Raw genomic sequence first — 20,858 nt, 5'->3', positions numbered from 1 at the left:
CAGGGTTTGGCTTCAGTAGCTCTGGGGTGGGGCCCAGGAATTAGCATTTAGCAAATTGCCTAGGGGATTCTCATGCACTGTGATGTGAGGACCTCATTTTGAAATCTGCTGAACTGTGCTGAATCCTAGCTTGACTGTGACTAGCTCAGTCTCAAGAAATGGGTGCATTGTGAGAAAAGGAGCTTTAAAGGGTGCATTGAGCCTCTGGGAGCCACTGTGGAGGAGGCACATTCTCCCAGGCCTGGCCCACACCCAGCTTTGGGCCAGGAAGGGGTACAGGGTATCTTGTAGCCTTGGTTGTATTTTCCGTGTTCTAGTTAATGGTTGAGGGGAAGTACCCAAGTTAGTGTTAGTAATGTCACCTCAGCCTGGAGGACTGCTCTAGCTCTTTGGACACAAGGTGTGAGTAAATACGTTTAATATAACAATAGTATTATAATAACAGTAATTACATATAGAAAGTCTGCAGTTTCCCACTCCATCCTCATATAATGGTTTGCATAGTTCCACTTCCCATGACACCTCAGAATGGAGTCACCAGGAATAATGGTTGAGCTGGGAGAGATGAGTCTTCTCAGGGAGAGTCAGGGTGGGAAGAAGGGGGAAACACCAGCTCTCTGGGGAGGCCTGATATGGGGTGGTGCCCTGGGAGTTATGCTGTGGCCCAAGATGGGGAAGGACTGGACCAGGAGTAATTTCCCCGCCTCCAGGGTATGAAAGCAAGCAAGTATGGCCACTCTGGTTCCTGAAGGAAGGCGCCCAGCTGGGGAGAGCTATAGAGATAGCGTTAGCAGGGGAACACGCTGGTCCTTTGACCTCTGTCCAGGAAGCAGAGGGAAGGAAGTCAATGTTCTTCCAGGCCTTCACTATGTCCCACTGCCATCCCAGCCAAAAATGTGCTGAGAGGAGGGGCTGTAGCCAAGTTCTGGATTTTCTCTAGAAGTCAGGAAAGAAGAGGGAGATGGGTTGGGAGAGGGCAGAGGCTGACTCCCAAGCAGCTGGGGGAAGGAAGGATGGTACATGCAAGAGGGAAGGAGTGTTGGATGTGGTAAAAAGGAGGTACTGACTCACCCAGGTCACAGAGGTGTGGTGGGGTCACTCAAGGCTCGAACATGACTCTTAGGGGAGAGAAACTGCAGTGAATTAAAAGGATAAGAAATGACCTCTTCCTTCTATCCCTGTCTCTCCCTTTCTACCCCCCCCCCAAGCCTATCAATTCACCTCTTTCCTCCCCAGTTTGTGAATTTGCTGATTTAATCCAAGTACAAACCAGGCTGTTGGCATTTTCCCCTTTCCATCCACTCCTGCACTATGCTCCTTATTAAGGATTCCTTTTCACTTTTGACCTAATGCCTCTCAGCCAGGCCTGGGTGAGAGGAGAAAGGCAGACTGGACAATATATCCAACTTGGAGCCTTGCTGGGAGCACAGGCTGTTTCCTCTTGCCCTCCCATGGGTTGAAAGGTCAGAAGAGCCCACCCAGAAAGTGGCTGAAGAGGTCACCCATACCAAACCCTACTGAAGGGACTTACCTGCCGGGCTAGCCCTAAGATCCCTCCACTGGCCAGAATGGGAGTGCTGCTCCCAGGATGGGGGGGTTGCAGGCTGGGGCTGTTTCTTGGTCCTGGGGACACATCTCCAGAAGAGTCAAGTGTTTCCGGGGCTGGAGGGGAAGCTAGGGTGAGAGCAGGGTATAGGACCCCTCAAGATTACCTTAAGCAACCAAGCTGCTCCAATCCATCAGGGAAGAAAAAGCTCCATAGCAACAGGAAGCTGTGAGTCACCATAGCAATCCACTTGCAAGAGAACCCCCCTACCAAGAGGCAGGAAATGTCAGCAGCATCATTAGAGCAACCAGGGAAGAAGCGACAGGAAACTATAAGGATTGCCGTGGTGAACCAGGAGGGTACAACAGGAAGCTGAGGCAGTTTCCATAGAAACCCAAGGAGAGCTAGAGAGAGAAGTACAGAGGAAGTGCTTAGCAACAGGCTGCTGTAAGCATTACCCTAGCAACCAGATGGAAGGCTCTTTTAGCAATTGGGAAGCTGTACATAGTTGTCATGGCAACTGGGCTACGTGGCTAGATAAAGGAATTGCTCAGCAGCAAGCATCCTGAACATGACATAATGACCCAGCCGCTGGGAGCCACCCTTTGAGAGGTGCCTCACCCAGGGAAATTTGCTTGACGTCCAGATCCCAGGCCTCCTCCTCGACGCGGGCAGGCAGGGAGCAGGCTCCCGGTGAGAGGCCGGGAAGGGAGGGGCCGGCATGCTCAAAGGATGACACGGCCACGGAGGCCCGTGTTCGGGCGGCTGCAGAGAGTGGGGGGTGGGGGAGGGGTGGGGTGCTGGTGTGGGAAAGTCCTCCTGGCTCCCTGAAAAGACCCTCCGTTTCATAGAGGGTCTCCCAGTCGGTCCCACAATTTCTGGTAAGACATATCCACTCATTACCCTTCCTCACTTTCTACCACGCATCCCCACTGTGCCCTCGTGTCAAGGTCTTGACTTCTGGGGGCGACCCCCCAGCACTGTGGGCCTCACCTCTTCCCGTGAGCAGGGCACTCAGCGTCCGTTCTCCAAGGGCTTTGATGTCCAGAAAGGGTTTATTCCCGATGCCCATGGAGACCATCTGCTGCACTCGGAGCTCTAGGGAACAGAGACCCTGTTACCAATCCCCTTTGCCCGTTCTCTGCTCTAGTCCTAGCATGGTCTTGGTCCACTCTTCCTTTTGCTCCTTCCCAACTCTCATTCCTCTGGTATCTTGTTACTCTTCCTGTTGACTGTCATGACATGGATGGATGGTGGTCCTCGACTTCCTCCTCAGACACCTGTCTCCTCTGTATGTTGTTGCATCCTGCCCATTTACCATTCCAGCTGCCCAACTTCTAATTCTCATGTTCTTCCCTTTATCTTGGGTATGAAGAGCAAAACTCACGTTTACATACCTTTACAATTTATCAAATGTTTCCACATATATCACCTTATTTAATTCTCCCTACGATGTAGATGTTACTTTCTATTTTCTCAAGTGAGTGGAATGAGGTTCAGAGAATTCAAAACAAAACTGGCAAAACACAAACAATTAGTCCAGGTCACACAGCAAGTAAGTTCTGGAACCCAGGTCCAGCGAGCACTTTCTCAGTCTCCTGCCCAGCCATGTGCTCTTGCTTCCCTGAAATAGATTTCGCTTTCCTTTCGGTATACCTTACACTAATTTCTCTCTCAGCAATCTCTCTCAAAGCATATCTTGAATCTTCTCATAAGTCATTCTTCTTTCTCCATCCTACACCCTGTTTTCCCAAGTGGTCTCCATCCCCTCCAGCTAACCTCCTGCCATAACCTTGACCCCAGCCCGGTTCTGCCTTGTACCCTTGTTGTGGGCTGCCTGTGTCCACAACAGCTGGGCAATAGAACTTGTCCACTTGAGTTTGATCTCTGGTGAGGCTGCCTGTAGAGTGTATGCCTCTCGTGCACGGCGCCGCCGAAACCACAGCTCAAAGCAGAGCCCGCTGTCCCCGATGTTTTCTGTTAACCCCATGTCAGCAGTCTGAGAAGGAGCAGAGAAGAGTGGGTGAGGATGGAGTGAGTCCTGGCTAGATGGTACCACATGGAAAAGCATTACACTTAGCCTTGCATCTGTTAGATGTTCAGTAAATGTTTGCTCAACACCTACCATGGGCCAAGTGCTCTACATTAGTCTCCATAGCAACCATAATTTACAGAAGGGGAATGCCCAGAGACATGAAGCAACTTGCCCAAGGGCTTATCATAGCTTATTGGAGAAGGAAAGTTCAAACCCATGTCTGCTATTCCAAACCTAGGCTTTTTTCCTCTATATTGTAATACCCCCTGAAGACCTAGAACTAGTGTACAGGGACAAAGTCTAGAAACCCTTACAATCATGCCACACAGCTCGATCTAGGACCATAGGTCGCTACTGATGTTTGTCTGGATATCAGGGCTGTTTCCCTAAAGCAGAGCCTCCCTCTTGGCTTCTTCAATTCCATCAAGTTATATACAGAGTGTCCTTTTTCCTTATCCCCCAGGAACCACCCATGACTCAAAAGGCATGTGTGTTCTTAGTGGGAAGTGTCGTGCTCCCTTTTGGCTTGGAATACCTCATGAATCTCCTGTATGAATGATAAGGAAAACCTCAAGGAATAGACCTATGACAGGGACTTCTATCACCCCAACACCCTAACTGATGGTTGGTTACAGGCGAAAGCCTGTTCTAGATTATGCAGATTCTGAACATGGGTTGGAATTGAATTTTCAGAACATCTTGAGCTCTCAGGAAGAGCCATGACTTCCTGTCCAGTTCCCCACTACCCCTCCTTCCTGCCGGTGTTGTACCTTAAAGGCCTGCTTGTAAACAAAAGTCTCCGACCCCCCCTCAGAGCCCTTGAGTTTGCTGAACAGGAGGAGATGCTCAAAGAGGAAGACATGGCGAAGGCACTTCTTTCTGCCACAGATGACAGTGAAGGGGTCCCGGTGCAGAAGCTGTCCCTGTTCCTTCAGATCTGTCTGGAGAAAGGGAAAAAAAAAAGTCATTGGCCCTGGAGCCCTTTGTGTATATTTTATGGGGAGTAAAAATGGGGTTTATAGGGCAAGGGCCTAATGACTCATTCTAAAGGCAGAATCAGGAAATCAGGGAAGCCCTTGGCCTAGAATCCACCAACTGGTCACCCTGCACAGCATACCTGGCCTAGCAGCACAGCCTGTCTCTCAAGACGGAAAGCATATTGCATAGTAAGGCTCACAGCCTCCCGTGAGAAGCCTTTGAATGGTGGGGACGAAAGCATCATTTTGCCCCAGGAAGAGAATCAAGAAAGAATTGATGGGGAAAGTGGTCTATCCCAGCGGAGGTAGGTTTCCAACCTGTTCTGGAACCTCAGGGTTGGAAAGAGACTAGGTAGAGAAGAATAAGGTATGTGTTGAGTGTTGAGATGCAGGAGAAAGTGCAGGGTAGATTGAGAAAGATAAGAATCAAGAAAGGAATAGGAAAGCACAGGCAGATGTAGAATCATGGGATGATGGGCAGGACATAGCTTCTTTATTTATAGACAAGTAAACTGAAGCCCACTGAAGTTCAGTGTCTTCACTATGGCCATCCAGCTGGTTAGAAATTACAGCTTGGAGCCCTCTGACCATAAGTCTAGTTCTCTCATCACCAGCCCACTCTGCTTCTGAGGCCACAGGACTAGGTAATTTGAGCTGTAGTGACTGGAGCTTTGGCCTCACCTCACAGCCACGCACTGCCTCCACGGCCAACAGATCTCTGCCACGGGTTTCTTGTTCCCGGAGCAGCTGCACGGCAGCCCCAAGAGCCTGGCGCTCAGAACTCAGTTCAGGCCCAGCTTCCCGTAAGAGCTCCTCCAGGAGCCGCCCATACCGAGCCAGCTGCTCCAGGGGCTGCTGCAGGGCCCGGGGCAGGTGAGGGCCACTCTCTGCGGAGCCCTAGAATGGGGAGGAGACAGACAGGGATGAGGGGAGGGGCTGGCGCTGGTGGGGGCTGAGGTCTGTGGGGAGGGTGAGTGGTAGTCCAGGCTTTTGGGGGTAGATGAAGCAAAGAAAATCTTCCCCAAGAAAGAAAGCAGAGGGGAGGCTGCAGGAGATTCAGTCATCCTCTATATCTTGATGGGGAATAAAGAAGGAATACAAATAACCCCTTATATTCTCCGGCTTTTAACTTTTGACAAGTTCACATCTTTTGTTGTGAGGTCTTTTGATCCTCAGAGCACTCTGAATTAGATGTAGTAAATATTGCCCCCATTTACCAATGTAGAATTGGGCTCAGAGGAACCAAGAGTCTTGCCTAGTCCCTCAGGTGGACGGGATAAGAACTCAGTCTCACCTGCCTCCCAGTCCAGTGCCTGTCCCACCCTCAGCAATTCTGGGAGGTTACTGGTAGGTGACATTCCTGGGCACATCCAGGAAAGCTCCCCATCCCTTCTCCCATCCCTGTGAGATTTTGAGGTTGGGTGGGTTTCACATCTTCCTGGCTCCTCCCCTTCTTATGAAGGTTGGAGAAAGGGTTACCTTGGTCAGGGGGCCGAGTGCAGCCAGGCCATTCTCCAGTTTGTGTCGGTGCTTCACGTACTGGGCGTAAAGGCTGAACTGGTCGCCCTGTGCCAGAAGACAAAAAATGCCATCCCTGCAGACAAGGTCTTGCCTTTGCTCCTCCTCTACATTCTCACTGCAGCCCAAAGGAGAGGCAGGCCACCAGGGGGCACTCAGTCTGCCTAGGGAATGACAGCTCCTGGCTCGGGTGGAGACAGTGAAGGCCAGGCAGCCCTTGAGACAGGGACACAGAGGCTGAGTAGGTCCAGAGGAGCCCAGGGGATACCACTAGACCCCAGAATCTTAGACCATACATTTGGGTGGGTGTGGGGGTGGGGGGACAGGTACTGAGAAGGAGGACCAAGTAGGTGGGGCTGAAACATTCGAAGGGGGAAGACCTGGAATGTTTTAGAGGCTCACTCACATGGCGAAGGAAGCAGGCCCCAATGCGCAGGGGGTGGGTGGTGCAACCTTGAAGCTCCCGCAGAAAGTGTGTCCGATGGAAGCTTCGAAGCCTCTCCCGGACACTTAGGGCGGTGGCCCAGGTGCCCCGCAGTTCAGGCGTCAGCTCAGACCCAGGGGGTGGCACTGGCTCACTCAAAGTGGCCACATACTCCTGCTCACAGGCAATCAGTTCAGACACCAGACGCTGCTGGGCACTGCAGATACAAGCAGTAGCAGAGGAGGCTGGGGCATGAGAGGGAGCCACCACCCCCAACGATATCATATGCTTTTCCTGCTGGGCAGTTGGGCCTGCCTCTTGGACACCAGTTAGGCTGGGCTCTCACCTGATGCTTCTCTTGCGCTCCATCCGGGGGGTGCCTCCTCCCCAGGGCCCATCTGGACCCCCGGCCCGGCCCAACAGCACGTGTTCCCGGGGTGAGCACGTCCTGTCTACCACCTCAGTACTGGTGACCTCCAGGCCTCGGATCAGCACGGTCCTAGGTGGCCTGCCCTCTGCTTCTGGAGCCAGTTCAGGGCCCTCCTCCTCATAGTCCTCCCCACAGGGGGCCAGGGAGCAGTGGGATGGGGCTGCCCGTGGCCCAGGGCTGCTGGGGAGCAACAGCGAGCTGAGGCTGGGGGAAGGGCTATGAGGGCCCCGCTGGGCCCCTCCGCTGCTGGCACTGTCTGCCCGTCGTCGCCGGTGGCCCCGCGGACTGGCCTCCTCTCCCAGCTGTTGCTGAATCCTCCTCTCCAGCTCTTGGCAGCGGGCCCGGCAGCGGCCCCATTCTCGCAGGGCTGCTGGGCTGCCCAGGTCCAGGGCCAGGGCCCGCATCTCCTGGAAGGTGCCAGCGCTGGGCTCTGGAGCCCGCCGCAGGGCCAGGGCTGCCAGCACTGCCTCCCGACCCGGCCCTGCGCCTGCCAGTCTGGCGGAACCTTCATCCACCCATTCATGTGCCTACAAGGCCAAAGGGGTCGGGAATGGGGAGAGGCAGGAGTGAGGTCCAGTGTGGCTCCCACACACTGCCCAGTGACAGCTCCTGTCCTCTTTTGCCGATGGCTGCTCAATGCCTATCACCTTCCCAGTCCTCTCAGAACACATCCCCTCACTATTCCAGCATCACTGCCTGACCGTGCCACTCTGAGCTGGTATGGAGACAGCAGCCTAGACGAAAGAGGAGCCACTACTTATATAGAATTTCTGAGCGGCAGGCTCTGCATTCAGTGGTTTTTATATATTGCTTATAGAATCCTCACAGCAGCCCTGCGAGGTAGGTGCCTGTGAAGGCACATTCAGGTTTGGTATCTTGTCCCAGATTATTCATCAAGTAGGCGGCAGAACCAATAAAGCCAAAGAGATGGCTTCCTGAGTCCCTGCTTTTAACAACTGCCAGATCAGGCTCTTCAGGAAGAAGAGGACAATGATGGGCATAGAAGAAAAAGCTGCACACACCTGCTGGAAGAAGCGCTGTAGCCGCAGGGCCCGGTGGAGGCCACTCTCCACCTGCTCCAGCCGCTGTTCAAAGACATCCAGAACCTTCTGGGAGGCACTGTCCTCCTCCAGGTCCAGGGCCTCCCGCGCCTGACCCAGGCGCTCCTAGAGAAGGGAGGCTATGCTCAGACCTGGTCTTCAGGCCCTCTCCGTCTCCCCCTCACTCCCTGCATGTCTCTTCTCACCCGCCCTTCTCCCCCTTCTCACCTGAACCTCAGCACTAAAAGCTCGGAATCGGAGCTCTGTCTCCTGCAGGGCAGACAGGGAGTCCCCGGGCGCAGCAAAACTCACCAGCTGCTCCTCCCCTGGGCCTGAAAGCCACTGCAGCACCTAGGACAAATGGGGTGAGAGAGCAGGGCTGTGTGGGAGGGGGAGGCCACACAGAGGAAGGAAAAGGAAAGCTGAGATCCAGCTTCCACCACACCACCCCCATCTGCAGAACCCTGGGCAGACCGTTTCATCTCAGCTGTAAAGTGAGAATAACAGTGAACGGTGGTAGTTTCCACAAGGCCAAGTAAGAAAGTGCATAAGAGATCTTTGCAAAGCACCAGATGAAGGGGAAGCTGGGCTGGAAGGAAACACCGAGGCAGGTGTGTTAGGGTTCCAGGGCTCTGCCTGGAGGTGAAATAGATAAAACTAGTGTGAGCCTGAGGCAGGATGAGGGGATGGGGATCCAAAGGAGGGCCAGGAGAAATTTCACATGACCAAACCCAGCGATGGGAGGGCAGGGGACCGAGGGACCAGGTTTGGAGAGATGGCCCAAGAGGTGTGTGTGTGTGCGTGCACGTGCGTGTGTACAGCTCTAGTTGCCTGTTATGGGCTCTAGGGACTCATGTTGGTTCTGGGATAATTGACCAAAAAGGGATGGTAACTAAGGGTGGTTTTCACTGTATGTAAATTATATCATTTGAAAAATAAATGACACTCCCCCCCCCCAAAAAAAAAAAAAAAGGGATGGTAACTTTTAACTCTGAACAAAGGCTGGAAGCTGGGTGAGACAGCCCGAGGATGAGAAGGCAGAATATTCCTAATAACCAGGGCCAACAAGGAACACTTCTATAGTCCTGTGTTGGATTCATCTGGTCATCCTAACACCCCTGTAAGTGTTATTATCCCAATTCTACAAACTCAGACGCGCTTCAAGACTTGTCCAACATCTCACTCCTAGCAGAACGAGAACTCAAACTGAGCACTTCAGACTCCAAATCCTAGGTGCTAACGGTTTTTAAACAGTGGGAGAAACACCTAATAACCATGCAAGGCAACAAACAGTAGGAGATACCACCCCTTGGACACTGGCATGGAGGAAGCCAATATGAAGAAATGCCAGGAAACAGAGAGGTGTGCCACCCCCACCCCACCCTGCCTATTGACATTAGTCCTGAGATGACCCTTCCCTGATACCCACAGGCAGGTCTGTGAGGTGTTCACTCACCATGCTTGGGGCTAAGGAAAAACAATCAGACTTCAAAGCCCCCTCTACCCCACATGGTAGGGTGGAGAGCAAATCCCTGTGGGAGTCTTAACCTCAGAAGAAAAGAATCAAGGTTCAGAGAAGCCAGCCTTATCCCTGAATCTTCCCCACAGAGGCCTTGGTTCCAAGGCATTTGGGGCTTTCATTTCATTGCCCTCTCCTTCCAAGGCGGAGAGAGGTAGGGTCCAGCCTCAGGTTTGGGGGATGACATTGTATAAGGAATTGAGGGAGCATGGGTGGCAGTGTAGCGAAAAGGCTGGTATCAATAGACGTTTATTATTTTTAAGCTAAGGAGGTAGGCACTTCAGAGTCAATCAGCTCTTCCCAGCATCCCCTGGGATACCAGAGCACCTCTCACAATCTCTAAGGATCCTTGATCAAACAAACAGTGGGGAGGGGAGGATCTGGCTTCTCTTCTTTGATGTCTTGAGATGCTATCTGCCTCTTGTTGAATCTCACACTGACCATGACCAACCTCCAGTGAAGGTGAGGAGACAGGGGAGAGCCAGTCAACCAAGCCAGGTTAGGAGAACACCATCAACTAGAAGTATCAGTGGAAAAGGGGTTGCCGAGTAAGAGGGGTCTGGGGGTCCTGGCTCACCTGCTGGAGTCGGCACAGTCGTTGCCGCTGCTCCTGCTGTTGCACGTGTAGGTTGGAGAGGCGCACGAGCTGGTGAATGGCTTCATCCACCTCCTGATACAGCATAGCTGGGCCTGGGCCCTCGAGCCTGGGGAAGGAGGGAGGAAGAATGAACCATTGCGCTGTCAAGCACCCCTTCTTCGACCCCTGCATCCCAACGGGAGCGGTGGCACAGCCTCATGGGTCAGAGTATGACCCGGGATTTGCATCCTGACTCTTCCATGTACTGACTAACCTTGGCCAAGACATTTAACATTCTGACCCCCCAAATCCCCATTTGTAATTATAACTACCACGTAGGGACCTTTGGAGGGTTATGAGATAATAAGTGGAAAAGCATGATATCTTGTCCAGATACACGCTCAGTGAGAATGATCTGGCAGTTAAGATTCATTGGCAGCCCTCTATGCGTCTCCACCTGCCACGTCCACCTGCCCCTGCCCACTCATCCCTCGTACTTGCTGCTGTGCGTGGAACGCAGCCTCATCAGGATGGCTCCCCCGTCCCGCTGCAGCTCTGTCAGCCGGGGATCTGCCAGCACCTTCTGTAGGGGCTCAGGCATTCCTACCGCCTCCTGGGAGCAGGGAGCAGTTAACAGTTGGGGTCCCACCAGAGTCCACACCCCATGCCCTTTCATCCCATTTCATTTCATACCTCTCCTTCTGGCTCTGCTGCCCCCTCCAGCTCCGCAATGGCTTGCCGTACAGAGCCCAGCACACCTTGGCACAGGTGGCACAGCCTTGCCACCTCCTGAAACATGCACACAGGAATGGAGTCCAGGGATAGAGTTTAGGATAAGGAGCCTAAGTCCTAGGGTAGAAGTGGGGTGGCCACAGAGACTTTAATAGAGGCAATGCTGGTTTCAATTCCTGAGGCTGTTGCTTACTAATTGGATGACCTTGAGTAGGTCCAGAAATGTCCTTGAGCCTCAGTTTCCTCAACTGTAAAGTCAGGATAAGACACACAGCATCAGGCAGCCAGATGGCTCAGTTGGTTAGAGCCGAATTCTTAACAACAGGGTTGCTGGTTCAATTCCCACATGGGCCAGTGAGCTGCGCCCTCCACAACTAGACTGAAGACAATGAGCTGCCGGAGGGGCGGCCGGATGGCTCAGTTGGTTAGAGCGCGAGCTCTCAACAACAAGGTTGCCGGTTCAATTCCCCCATGGGATGGTGGGCTGCGCCCCCTGCAACTAGAGATTTACAACGTCGACTGGACTTGGAGCTGAGCTGCGCCCTCCACAACTAGATTGAAAGAACAACGAGTTGGAGCTGATGGGCCCTGGAAAAACACACTGTTCCCCAATATTCCCCAATAAAAATAAAATAAAATAAAAATAAGACACACAGGATCTTGTGAGGTTTAAAGAGACGCTGCTACATAAACACCTAGCATGGGCCTGGCATTGTGCAGCTTAGTAAACATGAGTCTCCTTTCCTGTCTGCACTATTCAGATCCACGTCCCACGACACAGCTTAATGACCATGTTACAGACCCCCTTTAATACTCGGCTCAGATCATGTTTACACCTCTTCGTGAATACTCACAGTACTTAAATTCATAGAATCAGAGATTTTATCCTAATTGCTACACTTTGTAGGTGAGGAGCCTGAGGCCAGGATGTTGGTGCAGTGAGCAGGTACAGAAAGGCCCCATCTCCAGAACTGAGGTACAGTAACTTATCCAAGGTCACGGGGAACCAGAACCAGTCTTCCAGAGAGTCTCAGCTCTTTCCAGGACCGTAGTGACACTATTTTGTACTTTTCTCTATTGTTTCTGACTTATCTCCCACGAAAAATCATATGCAACTTAATGTCATGCTAAAAATTTAACATATTCCTCCCATCTCCTCAGTAACCCATGCATGGTATGTACACAAATTTTTGTCATGGTTTGTGAGCCATAAATATTTGTTGAGTTGAATGGATGGGAAACCAGTTTTACCCAACCCCTTGGTCATGTCACAGATCTGCTTTCTCCCTTAGAATGTCCTCAGGTGCGTCAGTGCTGGCTCTCAGTGTCCCGAATGGGGGAGGTGAAGCTTACCTGGTGTGTGTTGACCCAGTGGCTGGGAGAGGGCTCCCTGTGACCTCCCAAGTCCCACTGCAGCTCCTCCGGCTTGGCCACTCTTTTCAGATCATTCTCTGACAGCAGCTCAGCACCCTGAAGTCATATGAAGGCTGTGGCTTTCTCGCCTGGGCACCCAGGGGTTCAGGGACCACCCTGGGGCTCCAGCCAGCTTCTTTTCCTCTCTCCACTACTGAGGGGGACAAGGTGGGAGTGAGGGCTCAAACCTGAAATCCATGGAACTCAGTGGGAGGGTCATCATGATTGAGAAGCAGCAGCCGCTGAACAAGGGGAGGGTCTCCCGAGTCCTGTAGGAGGGCAGAACCCTAAACTGTGGGCAACTGGGTGGCCTCTGGGATGGCCTCTAGGGAAGAGTTAGGATGAGAAGTACCTGTCTCAAGGGGTTGATTACCTGAAGTTGACTCAGGACAGGAATGAGAGCTGGAGGCAGGGGAGGTGCCTTGCGAAGGTCTAGCAGGACAGACAGCCCCAATATCTGTAGGTCAGGCCTGTGGGGGCAGGAAGAGCCAGGGAAGCAGTGTGTGTGTGAGTGTGTGTGTGTTCAAAAACAGTGGCACAGGGTCTGGCCTTAGTGTTACTAGTTCTCTGGAGAAGTTAGTTCCTGGTACATTTGGGAGGCAATGGTCAAAGGGCCAGAGCCTGGGAGGTGTGTCCCAGAACCAATGACATAGCAATCAGGACTCTATACTCATGGCTATAGGGGCATAGGACCAGGGTCTAGAACATTAGGAATCCTGTGCTGTGGAAAGTATAAATTCAACACCAGCATGTAACATGGTCCCTAATAGGTTTTTGGTACTCAATAGTTGCTGAACGAGTGAATCAATGTCCTGATAATCTAGCTAGTGTCTCGGGATACTGAAAGTCAGCAGTGTTGATTTTTGAGGGTCAGTGTAGATATCCTGGAGGTTAGGGGTCAGGCAAGTCAGAAGTCAATGACTTGAAAATCTGAGTGTTGAAGAAGTAGGTGTCCTAGAGGTCAGGAGGTCAGTGTCCTGAAAAGACAGAGGGTCAAAGTCCTCATGACCCAGGAGGTTAGTGGCCTGGGTGCGAGCGCTGGGCCTCGGTTACCTGAGCAGTGAGTGGAGGTAATGAAGAGCAGAGCTCAGCATGTCTTGGGAGGGTGAGGGCTCCTCAGGAGAGCACGGTGGGGTAATGGTCAGCAGAGCTCGCCCACTCTGGTCCACCCCTCCTGAGGACACAAAGTGACAAAGCTGTCCTGGCTGGGGCAGGACATCACAGCCACCCTGCCTCCCTCTGCAGCCCACCCCAACTGCTTCTCTTTCTTTAATCCCTTTCCCTTCAATCACTGATGCTCACTGACCAGTCAGGATGAGGAATCCAGATGCCATCAAGTCCCAAGGTATGTCAGGGTCATCAGAGATGGAAACAGGAGGGGCTTCTTCTGAGATGCTATCCATTCTCACTTCCTGCACAGTCTCCAAGGGTGGTGTTGGGGGATCAGAGAGGAGTCCTTCGGGATCTGTGGATCCTGCACAGACACAGGTAGAGCTAGGGGCCTGAAATGACGCCGGGTATGGCTGTTCTGCTCCCGGCCTCATCTCTGCTCCTCCTCCAGCTCCCTTCCTGAGGCGTAACCTATGCAGACCCTTGCCCCACTGGTCTGTGTCATCTCACCTGCCATGCACACCAGTCTTGGCCCCTCCTGCTCGCTCTCTCTGGCCTTCTCTTCTATAGGCTCACAGGCTTCTGGGGGCCGAGACTCTTCTTCATCTGCTTGTTTGACTTCCTCTTTTGGCTCCGATTCTGGCTTCCCTGAGCCTTCATGTTCTTCCTTAACCAGGTTGCCTCCTGGAAGCTTACGCTCATTTGGTGAGGGCAGACTGATGAGGACTCCCTGTTGGCTGGTCTCTTCCTTGTCTCCAGGGCTCAGCGGGACACTGTCCCCTCCTCGGCTAAGAGCCCCTTTGCCTGCAGCTCGCTTCTTTCTCCTGTTTCCTTTGCCTGTTCTCCGAGGAGTGCCAGGCGGTCCTTCGGCCCCCTGGCCTGCTCCTCCCACAACCTCCCCTGTCCTCAGGGGGCAAGATTCAGAGGCTTCCCCCACAGCCTCTGCTGGGGGATCAGATACCTCCAGAACTGCTGCCTCTGGGAGGGCCTCAGCTCCTGGGGGAGACCCAGGGGAGGCTCCACTGCTGCTCCCCTCACCGGGTGGACGTGACCCATCCTGGTCCCGAGGCCCTAGACCCTTCTGGTGCATCCACGCTCGGTGTCTCCGGTGCCGGCCCTTCCCTCCAGCACCCTTGCGGGTGGGTACCGTCCGGGTCCTGGAGAGGCCCGAGGAGCTCTCAGCATCCACGGGGCTCCCCCTGACAGGCAGTGTCACCTCCAACAGCTCCACATACTCGCCTTCAGGTCCTTCAGCAGGGGCATTGTGCCCATCGCCAGGACTCCTGGTGCCCAAGGCCTCCTCAGGGAGTGGAGGGCTGGGGAGCCCTGGGGGTCCGGAGGGAAGTTCTGGGGGCAGCGTGTTTGGCCGATGTCCTACCATGAGGCCTTCTTTGTGCACAAATCGGGGGCAGATGAGTTCAGCCCAGGGCAGCCGCTGAATCCCAGAGGGCGCAGAGAGTAGGCAGGTACTGAGGCGACCTGTAGGCCGGTCCTTATTGATACCTTGTAGCCACTCAGGTGTGAACAGGTAGGTACAGGCCTCACTGGGCACAGGCAGCTCCTGTACACGCCCACCCCCTGGGGCCAGGCACTTAAGTACCAGGCGGGGTGCTTGGGCTGCTGAGGGCACCACTTGCAGATAGAAGTCCCCTGGGCGCAGCAGCTGCCAGGGCAAGGCTGCTAGCTGCACCACCACCTGCTCATGTAAGCAGAGGGGCCAGCCCTCGTGGAAGAAGAGGAAACCGCTGTACTGGGCCTGGGGAGAGAAATGGGAGGCTGTGCTCAGGCCTCTGCTAATGAGACCAGCAGGAGGGGGCAGTTAAAATGGGACCATCATAGGCAGGAGTGGCCTTATGCCTGGTGGGTTATAACTCCAGGGGAGCAAGAGGGGATTATCCTGGGGTGCTTATGTGACAGAGGAAGGGCTTGGGAGGTCTGTTTTCTGGTGGTAGGAAGCTAGTTCCATGTGTAGGAGGATAAGAACTGAGTCATTACAAAGACATGGTCAACGGATGCCATTGTCTTGGAGGAGTCAAAACTCTTTGGAGGTCTTTATATCTGTAGAAGTAAAGGATCTCTGTTGAGCGACATCTGGAGGAGTTAGTATCTTGAGAAATAGACATGAGGAAAAATATGTCTGGAATTAGGTCTGAAGGGTCAGCGTCTTTGGGAGTTGATGTTTCTTAGGGGGTCAATATTTGGTGGAGATGAGTTTCTGCGCATGTGCTAGTATCTGAGGGGCAGTGTCTCTGGGAGGGAATCAGTATGGGGAGGTGGCGTCTCTAGGCGGGGGTAAATTAGTCGGTCTCACTAGCCTCTGGAGTGAGGTAGAGAATCTTAGGGGAGCTAGAACCGGGATGCACAGACACTCACACAGGCTTCCTGCTGGACCTTGGCTAGCAGGTGCTTGGCGGGCACCAGGAAGTCCAGAGTGTACCTCAGCGCATCCTCCCGGTAAGTCCTCTCCACCACCTGGAACACCTGGCCCAACAGTGTGGGTGCTGTCGCCTCGAAGGGTGGGTACAGGGCAGCAAGTGTGCTCTGCACACAGTCCTCCACTGGCTCGGGCTCCTGAGAGAGATAAGACCAGGCTGCATATCTGTAGAGATCACCCAAGCATGGCTCCTTGGGACCCACTGTGTGCACAGTGTGTGCAGAGAGGGCACTCAGGAAAGGGTGGCTGAATAACCCCAGGATGGGAGTGGGGCTGGGCCCGTCAGAATCCACAGGCCTCGCAGTGCACTCTGTGCAAGAGCTCTGAGACCTTGGCTTTGGAGATCCAGAGAATTTGCTGTGAATGTCTCTGATCAGGGCTGTCCCTGATTCTTGTGAATCAGGGCAATTGCATAGGCCCTCCCCGGGAGAGAAGTGACAGGTTCCTGGGCCATCAAGTGACTCACTGATGGCTAAGAGCTCTGGAGGGTGGGGGGCTTTTACACAGACATCCTGCAAGCCCCGCCTCACAGGGCCTACCCTCCGGAGACCCCCATCTTAAGTGGCTGTGACACCACCCGTGAACAATCACGTGCTAGAGATGGTCAAGTGGAGGGCTGTTTGTCTTGAGTCTTTCTAGCACCCCTCTCCACTCTCCCAGAGTGGCTGTGAAGCAATCACCCATTCCCAGAGCATGTGGGATTGGGTTACAAAGAACTGGGTGGGGACAGTTGAAAGAGGAAAAAGTCACAAAAGAAACATGTGGGGAAGAGAAGAGCAGGCCTTGATGGTTTGTACTGGAGCTGAAATCTTTTGATTCCAGCAGGACTTCTCTGCCAACCTCCACCTGGAGCCACAGTTTTCAAAAAGACTCAGCCCTGCTTCTTCCAGACTAGCCTCCCTAAGTGAATCAATGGGTTATCTTTCTCCATACCACACGCTAAACAACCACCCCTCAGGCTATTCCTTTGTAAACTTATTTCTCTTTCAAGATGTCTTTAAGTTCCTTTTATCAGATTTCTCTGCTGTAAATAGGCAAGGAGATGCTCAATGCAGATCTTTTCTAGTTCTTTACCTACCCCCCCATCCAGCCCGGCCTTTTCCCTGAAGACAAAACTGCATACCATGTTACTTTGAGTCCCTTCAGCCAGAGTTGCCTGCCAGTCCCGACCATGAGAAGCTAGGGTAGCCACTCCAAAGAGGGACATTCAGTGCGCCACACAAAGACCCGGCCCCAAGGTGTGTGGGCGAGCAGACAGACCCCCCTGTGTTCCGGAGACCCGGCCAGAGCAGTGAGCGTGGGTGGGGGTAGGGTGGAGATAGGCGGGGGTAGGCAGAGTGGGCCGTCCGCTCCGAGTTCAAGAGGGGGGAGCTAGAGCTGGAGCAGCGAGGCAGCTGCAACCCATTAGGGGCGGTGAGCTCATGGCTGAGCGAGAGTCTCAGCCACAGGAAACGACAGCAGTAGGAGGGGAGGAGGGGTCTGGGGTGGGAGGCGGCCGGCAGGAGCACAGAGACCGGGCCTCCAGTCGGCGGGGACCAAAGAGGAGACCAGAGAGACTGAGTCAGCTGTCCCTGGCCCAGTTCCTCTTTCTTCTTGCTCCAACCTCCCTGCCAGGGGGTGCCCTTCCTTCTGTGGAGGAGCAGCCCCGGTACTACTCCTACCCCTCCTCCACTCCCCGCGGGGAGCGCCCCCAGGCAGGGCCTCTCCCTCTCCTCCACTCTCTGCAGTGAGCGCCCCCTAGGCGGTGTCCTCCCCACCCCACCCCCCGCAGTGGGCGCTCCCTGGCAGTGCCTACTCCTGCAGTGATTCTTCAGAGAGTACTTCTGGAGTGAAAGTTCGCAGTATATGTCCTCCTGCCCCCTGTGCCCTGAGTTGCGGTCCCCTATCCCCTGGAGGGTGCACCCGCCAGGGCTTCTCTGCAGCGGGAATATTCTGAGACGGCTTCTGTTCTCTGCGGCGTGAGCTCCGGGGCATTCCCTCTCTCCCCCACCGACCCCCATCTCTTGTCTGCTCTGGCAGCGTCACGCCCCCTGGCATTGTGGGTCCCCCTCCCCATTCTGTCTACTATACTGAGGCAACTTCTCTTCTCCGCGGGAATTTCCCTCTTTGGCCATGTCCCTGGCCCCATCCCAGCCCCAGCTGTGGCTGGTCCCCCAGGGCCGGATGGGTGGGTCCGGCTCACCGGGCTGGGGACTGGGATGGAAAATGGTGGTTCCAGGCAGGTCAATTCTCATGACCCGAGGCCAGATCCAAGGCTGCTGCAACACCCAACCCGCAGGGGTCTCCCTCGGGTAAGGAGCTGGGACCGGGAGGGGGAGGGAAGATCCTGCAAAGGAAGGCACAGGTCAGGACAGAGGAGGGCGAGGGGAGGTGTATGGATTAGGGGAGAGACCAAACGGAGGATGGGGGAAGGGGCGGAGAAGAGGAAGAAGAAAGAAAGGGTAAGGGCAATACCCTGTGGGGCAGAGCCAGACAGTGGGGCAGACAGATCAAAGAAAAGAAAGGGGGGATGGGAAGGAGGAGAGTCCCAGGAGCTCCCGACAGTCGAAAGCAGGAGCGGGACGCACCAAGCTGGGGACTTGCGGCCCAAAGCGGGCTGCGCGAAGGCGGAGAGGACACCGGGGTTGCGACGCGGGACTCACCATGGCTCCGCGCGGGGTCGCGTCCGACGCTCGGGCGGGCGGGGCCGGGTGCGCCGCCGCCTCCCTCCCGCCGCTCGCGTCTCGCCGAGTCTGGCTAGGGGACAGCTCCGGCCGCGGCAGCGGCTCGGCCCGCTTGGGCTCCCAGGCCGCGGGGCCCCGCCAGGGAGGGCCGAGACGGCCGCCCCTCCCCACCCCGCCCTTCAGTGCCCGCCTCCGCCTCGGCGCCGGACCCCCTGCCGGGACTCCCCCTGCCGGGACTCCCTCTCCGGCGCGAAGCCTCTCCGCCTCTCCCCCGACGCCCTCAGCCGATCTGCCCAGCTCTCCAGCAACCCTCTTCCTTCCCCAACCCGCCCTCGAGTGGGTAGCTGAGACCCTGACCCTCGGAGGCCCGCCCCGCCGTGGATGCCCTTCTTTTCCCGCCACCACTTCGCTCCCTACGGGGACTGTTTAGTCCTCGAAAGAAACACTCCCCAGAGGCTGGGGAGTCGGTGAATTTCCTGGGCTCCCCAGCCTAGGACTGGAGTCGTTTGGCGCCCGGAAGCCTCCCGTCTCTAACTCGCCTGGGAACCTCTTCTCCCTTCGTTTGCCAGATTTAGGCAGAACCTGGGGCTCAGAAGAGACCCCTCCCCCGCCCAGGTCCCTGCCCGCCTCGGGTGGAGCGGAGGGCAGGGCAATCGGGGATTCCTCCCACCCTCCAGGGGCTTGCTGGTCCTCCTCTTTCCTCTCCGTTCTCTTCTGGCCTCTAGCATTCGGCCTCTAGCATTCGGGCTCTGACAATGGGCTCCTCTGTGCGGCCTGGGGAGGGCGGGGGCGTGGGGGAGGATTAGGGAGCTTTGAAGGCTTGGGGTGGGCATCGTGGCTGAAGGGGGGCAGGGTTCCTGGATCGGGATCCTCCTGTTGGGGTGTGCACTGCCGCGAACATTTTCTGAGTTCCTTGATCGCTGTCCTATCCCCTCCGCATCCCACATCTCTCCCCTTTTCAGCTAGCGGAGGGAAGGCACCAGAAACCCAGTCAGACTCCATGATTTGACACTGGATGCCAGACCCTTCTCCTTGTGGGGTAGTGATAGTCTCCCAGAGCCACTAGGGCTCATGGCGGTGGGGATGGCCAACTGGCACACTAGACAAAGGGGAGGGGGTAGGCTAGTTAAGAAAGTTCTAACTTCCCACCCTCCCGCACTTCTGGATGGTAAATGAAGCCCCGACGATCCCACCCGCCCCCATCCCCAGGGCTGGGGGAGGCTTAGACATAGCAGGGAGATGCCTTGTTCCTTCTCTGAGGCACACCGCGAAGCCCAGCGTGGGCAGGCGGGGGTGGGTGCAGGGTCGGGGTGTGGTGGGGTAGGTAGTGCTTCCAAAGGGTGGGCATTTGAGAGGAGATCTGTAAGCCAAATAGTCCCTAGAGAGGGGCGTGAAGGCAAGTGTCATTGCGGCTGAGGGTGACGTTTGGATGCAGCTCCTATGAGACTAGAAGGCCAGAGCTTCTGGGCAGTGGTTGGAACGGCGAGGGAGGAGGGCGTAGCGTAAGTGGTGGGCTCTTCTCTCACCTCCTCAGAACGCTAACTCCATCCACCCTTTCTCCACTCCACTGGGACTGGAAAAGAGGAGAAAGAAAATGTTTTATGGAGGCAAGATCCCTCTGCTCTTTAGCATCAAAAGAATAATCTAGGGCAGCAAACCCTAGTGACCATTTTCCCAGCAGAGTTAGAGGCAGGGAGCTCGAGCTCTTTTCTATCCATGGGTTATGGAGTGCTGAGTGACGGGGGACTCTCCAGCTTCCTTAGGATTAGTGCCCTGGAACTGGGAGAGTGAGATTTTGCTACCCCCTGGTGTCCACTCTGTAAATGCTGCCCAGTAGCTGGTTAAGAGGTCAGCACTTAGGAAACTTCCTTAGAGGATATACAGTTGACCCTTGAATAACAAAGTGCCCAACGCTGCTGGCACAGTCGAAAATCCATATATAACTTTTGACTCCCCCAAAACTTAAGTTGTCTCTCCGTATCTGTGGGGCATGGAAATTGGTTCCAGGAAGCCCCACCAAGATCAAAATCCATGGATGCTCAAGCCCCCTGTATAAAATGGCAGAACAGTGCATACAGTCAGCCCTCCACATCTGCAGACTCCCAACTGGGGATGGAAAACAGTACAGGTATTTATTGAAAAAATCCCGAGTGGAAAAAATAAGTGGACATGGGCAGTTCAAACCAGTGTTGCTCAAGAGTCAACTGTATTATGAACCTTATTCACTTGTTTCAAATCCAGCTCACCCGTTCCCAGTGTTGAGGGAGAATGAACCTTCCCTTACATTCCTTATGCTCAAGCAAATTGGGAAACCGTTGGTAGAGTCTAAGGTTCCCACAATTAGAAAGTGTCATATATATTAAGATGGCTGTGGGAGTCCATGAACTTCTGGAAAAAAAGGAGTGGATGATTGTTTTACGTGGAAAAAGGAGAGCCATTG

General features: G+C 54.5%; 1 protein-coding gene across 9 annotated transcripts; it reads right to left on the bottom strand.

Annotated features, from left to right (window-relative positions):
- Positions 1-35: 35 nt before the first annotated feature.
- On the bottom strand, positions 36-18,554 carry ARHGEF40 (Rho guanine nucleotide exchange factor 40). 9 transcript variants are annotated; one of them, XM_033106930.1, is made up of 24 exons: positions 18,398-18,554; positions 15,695-15,892; positions 13,832-15,077; positions 13,518-13,685; positions 13,265-13,385; positions 12,585-12,681; positions 12,400-12,480; positions 12,152-12,268; positions 10,760-10,855; positions 10,564-10,679; positions 10,067-10,193; positions 8,199-8,321; positions 7,953-8,096; positions 6,847-7,457; positions 6,483-6,717; positions 6,038-6,124; positions 5,240-5,455; positions 4,352-4,522; positions 3,368-3,545; positions 2,540-2,644; positions 2,168-2,311; positions 1,713-1,950; positions 1,072-1,133; positions 36-936 (listed from the first exon to the last, which is right to left on the bottom strand). In XM_033106930.1, exons 1-23 carry the CDS (start codon positions 18,398-18,400, stop codon positions 1,100-1,102), a joined length of 4,656 nt encoding a protein of 1,551 aa, XP_032962821.1. In that variant the 5' UTR covers positions 18,401-18,554; the 3' UTR covers positions 36-936; positions 1,072-1,099. The 9 variants fall into 9 exon arrangements, with proteins under 9 accessions (XP_032962821.1, XP_032962822.1, XP_032962823.1 ...); XM_033106931.1 differs by having other exon boundaries at positions 1,072-1,118; XM_033106932.1 differs by lacking the exon at positions 1,713-1,950 and adding an exon at positions 1,532-1,674.
- Between the last annotated feature and the right edge of the window lie 2,304 nt (positions 18,555-20,858).

The sequence above is a fragment of the Rhinolophus ferrumequinum genome, chromosome 6 (assembly GCF_004115265.2).
Source record: "Rhinolophus ferrumequinum isolate MPI-CBG mRhiFer1 chromosome 6, mRhiFer1_v1.p, whole genome shotgun sequence".
Lineage (NCBI taxonomy): Eukaryota > Metazoa > Chordata > Mammalia > Chiroptera > Rhinolophidae > Rhinolophus > Rhinolophus ferrumequinum.
This window is presented reverse-complemented; position numbering and strand designations above follow the sequence as displayed.

Excerpts from the sequence above, each read along its gene's own strand:
- ARHGEF40 (XM_033106930.1), bottom strand. Across the intron at positions 12,682-13,264 it reads TACCTCCACTCACTGCTCAG|GCCTGACCTACAGATATTGG; the intron begins GTAACCGAGGCC and ends CTGCCCCCACAG. Across the intron at positions 2,312-2,539 it reads TGCCCTGCTCACGGGAAGAG|CCGCCCGAACACGGGCCTCC; the intron begins GTGAGGCCCACA and ends CACTCTCTGCAG.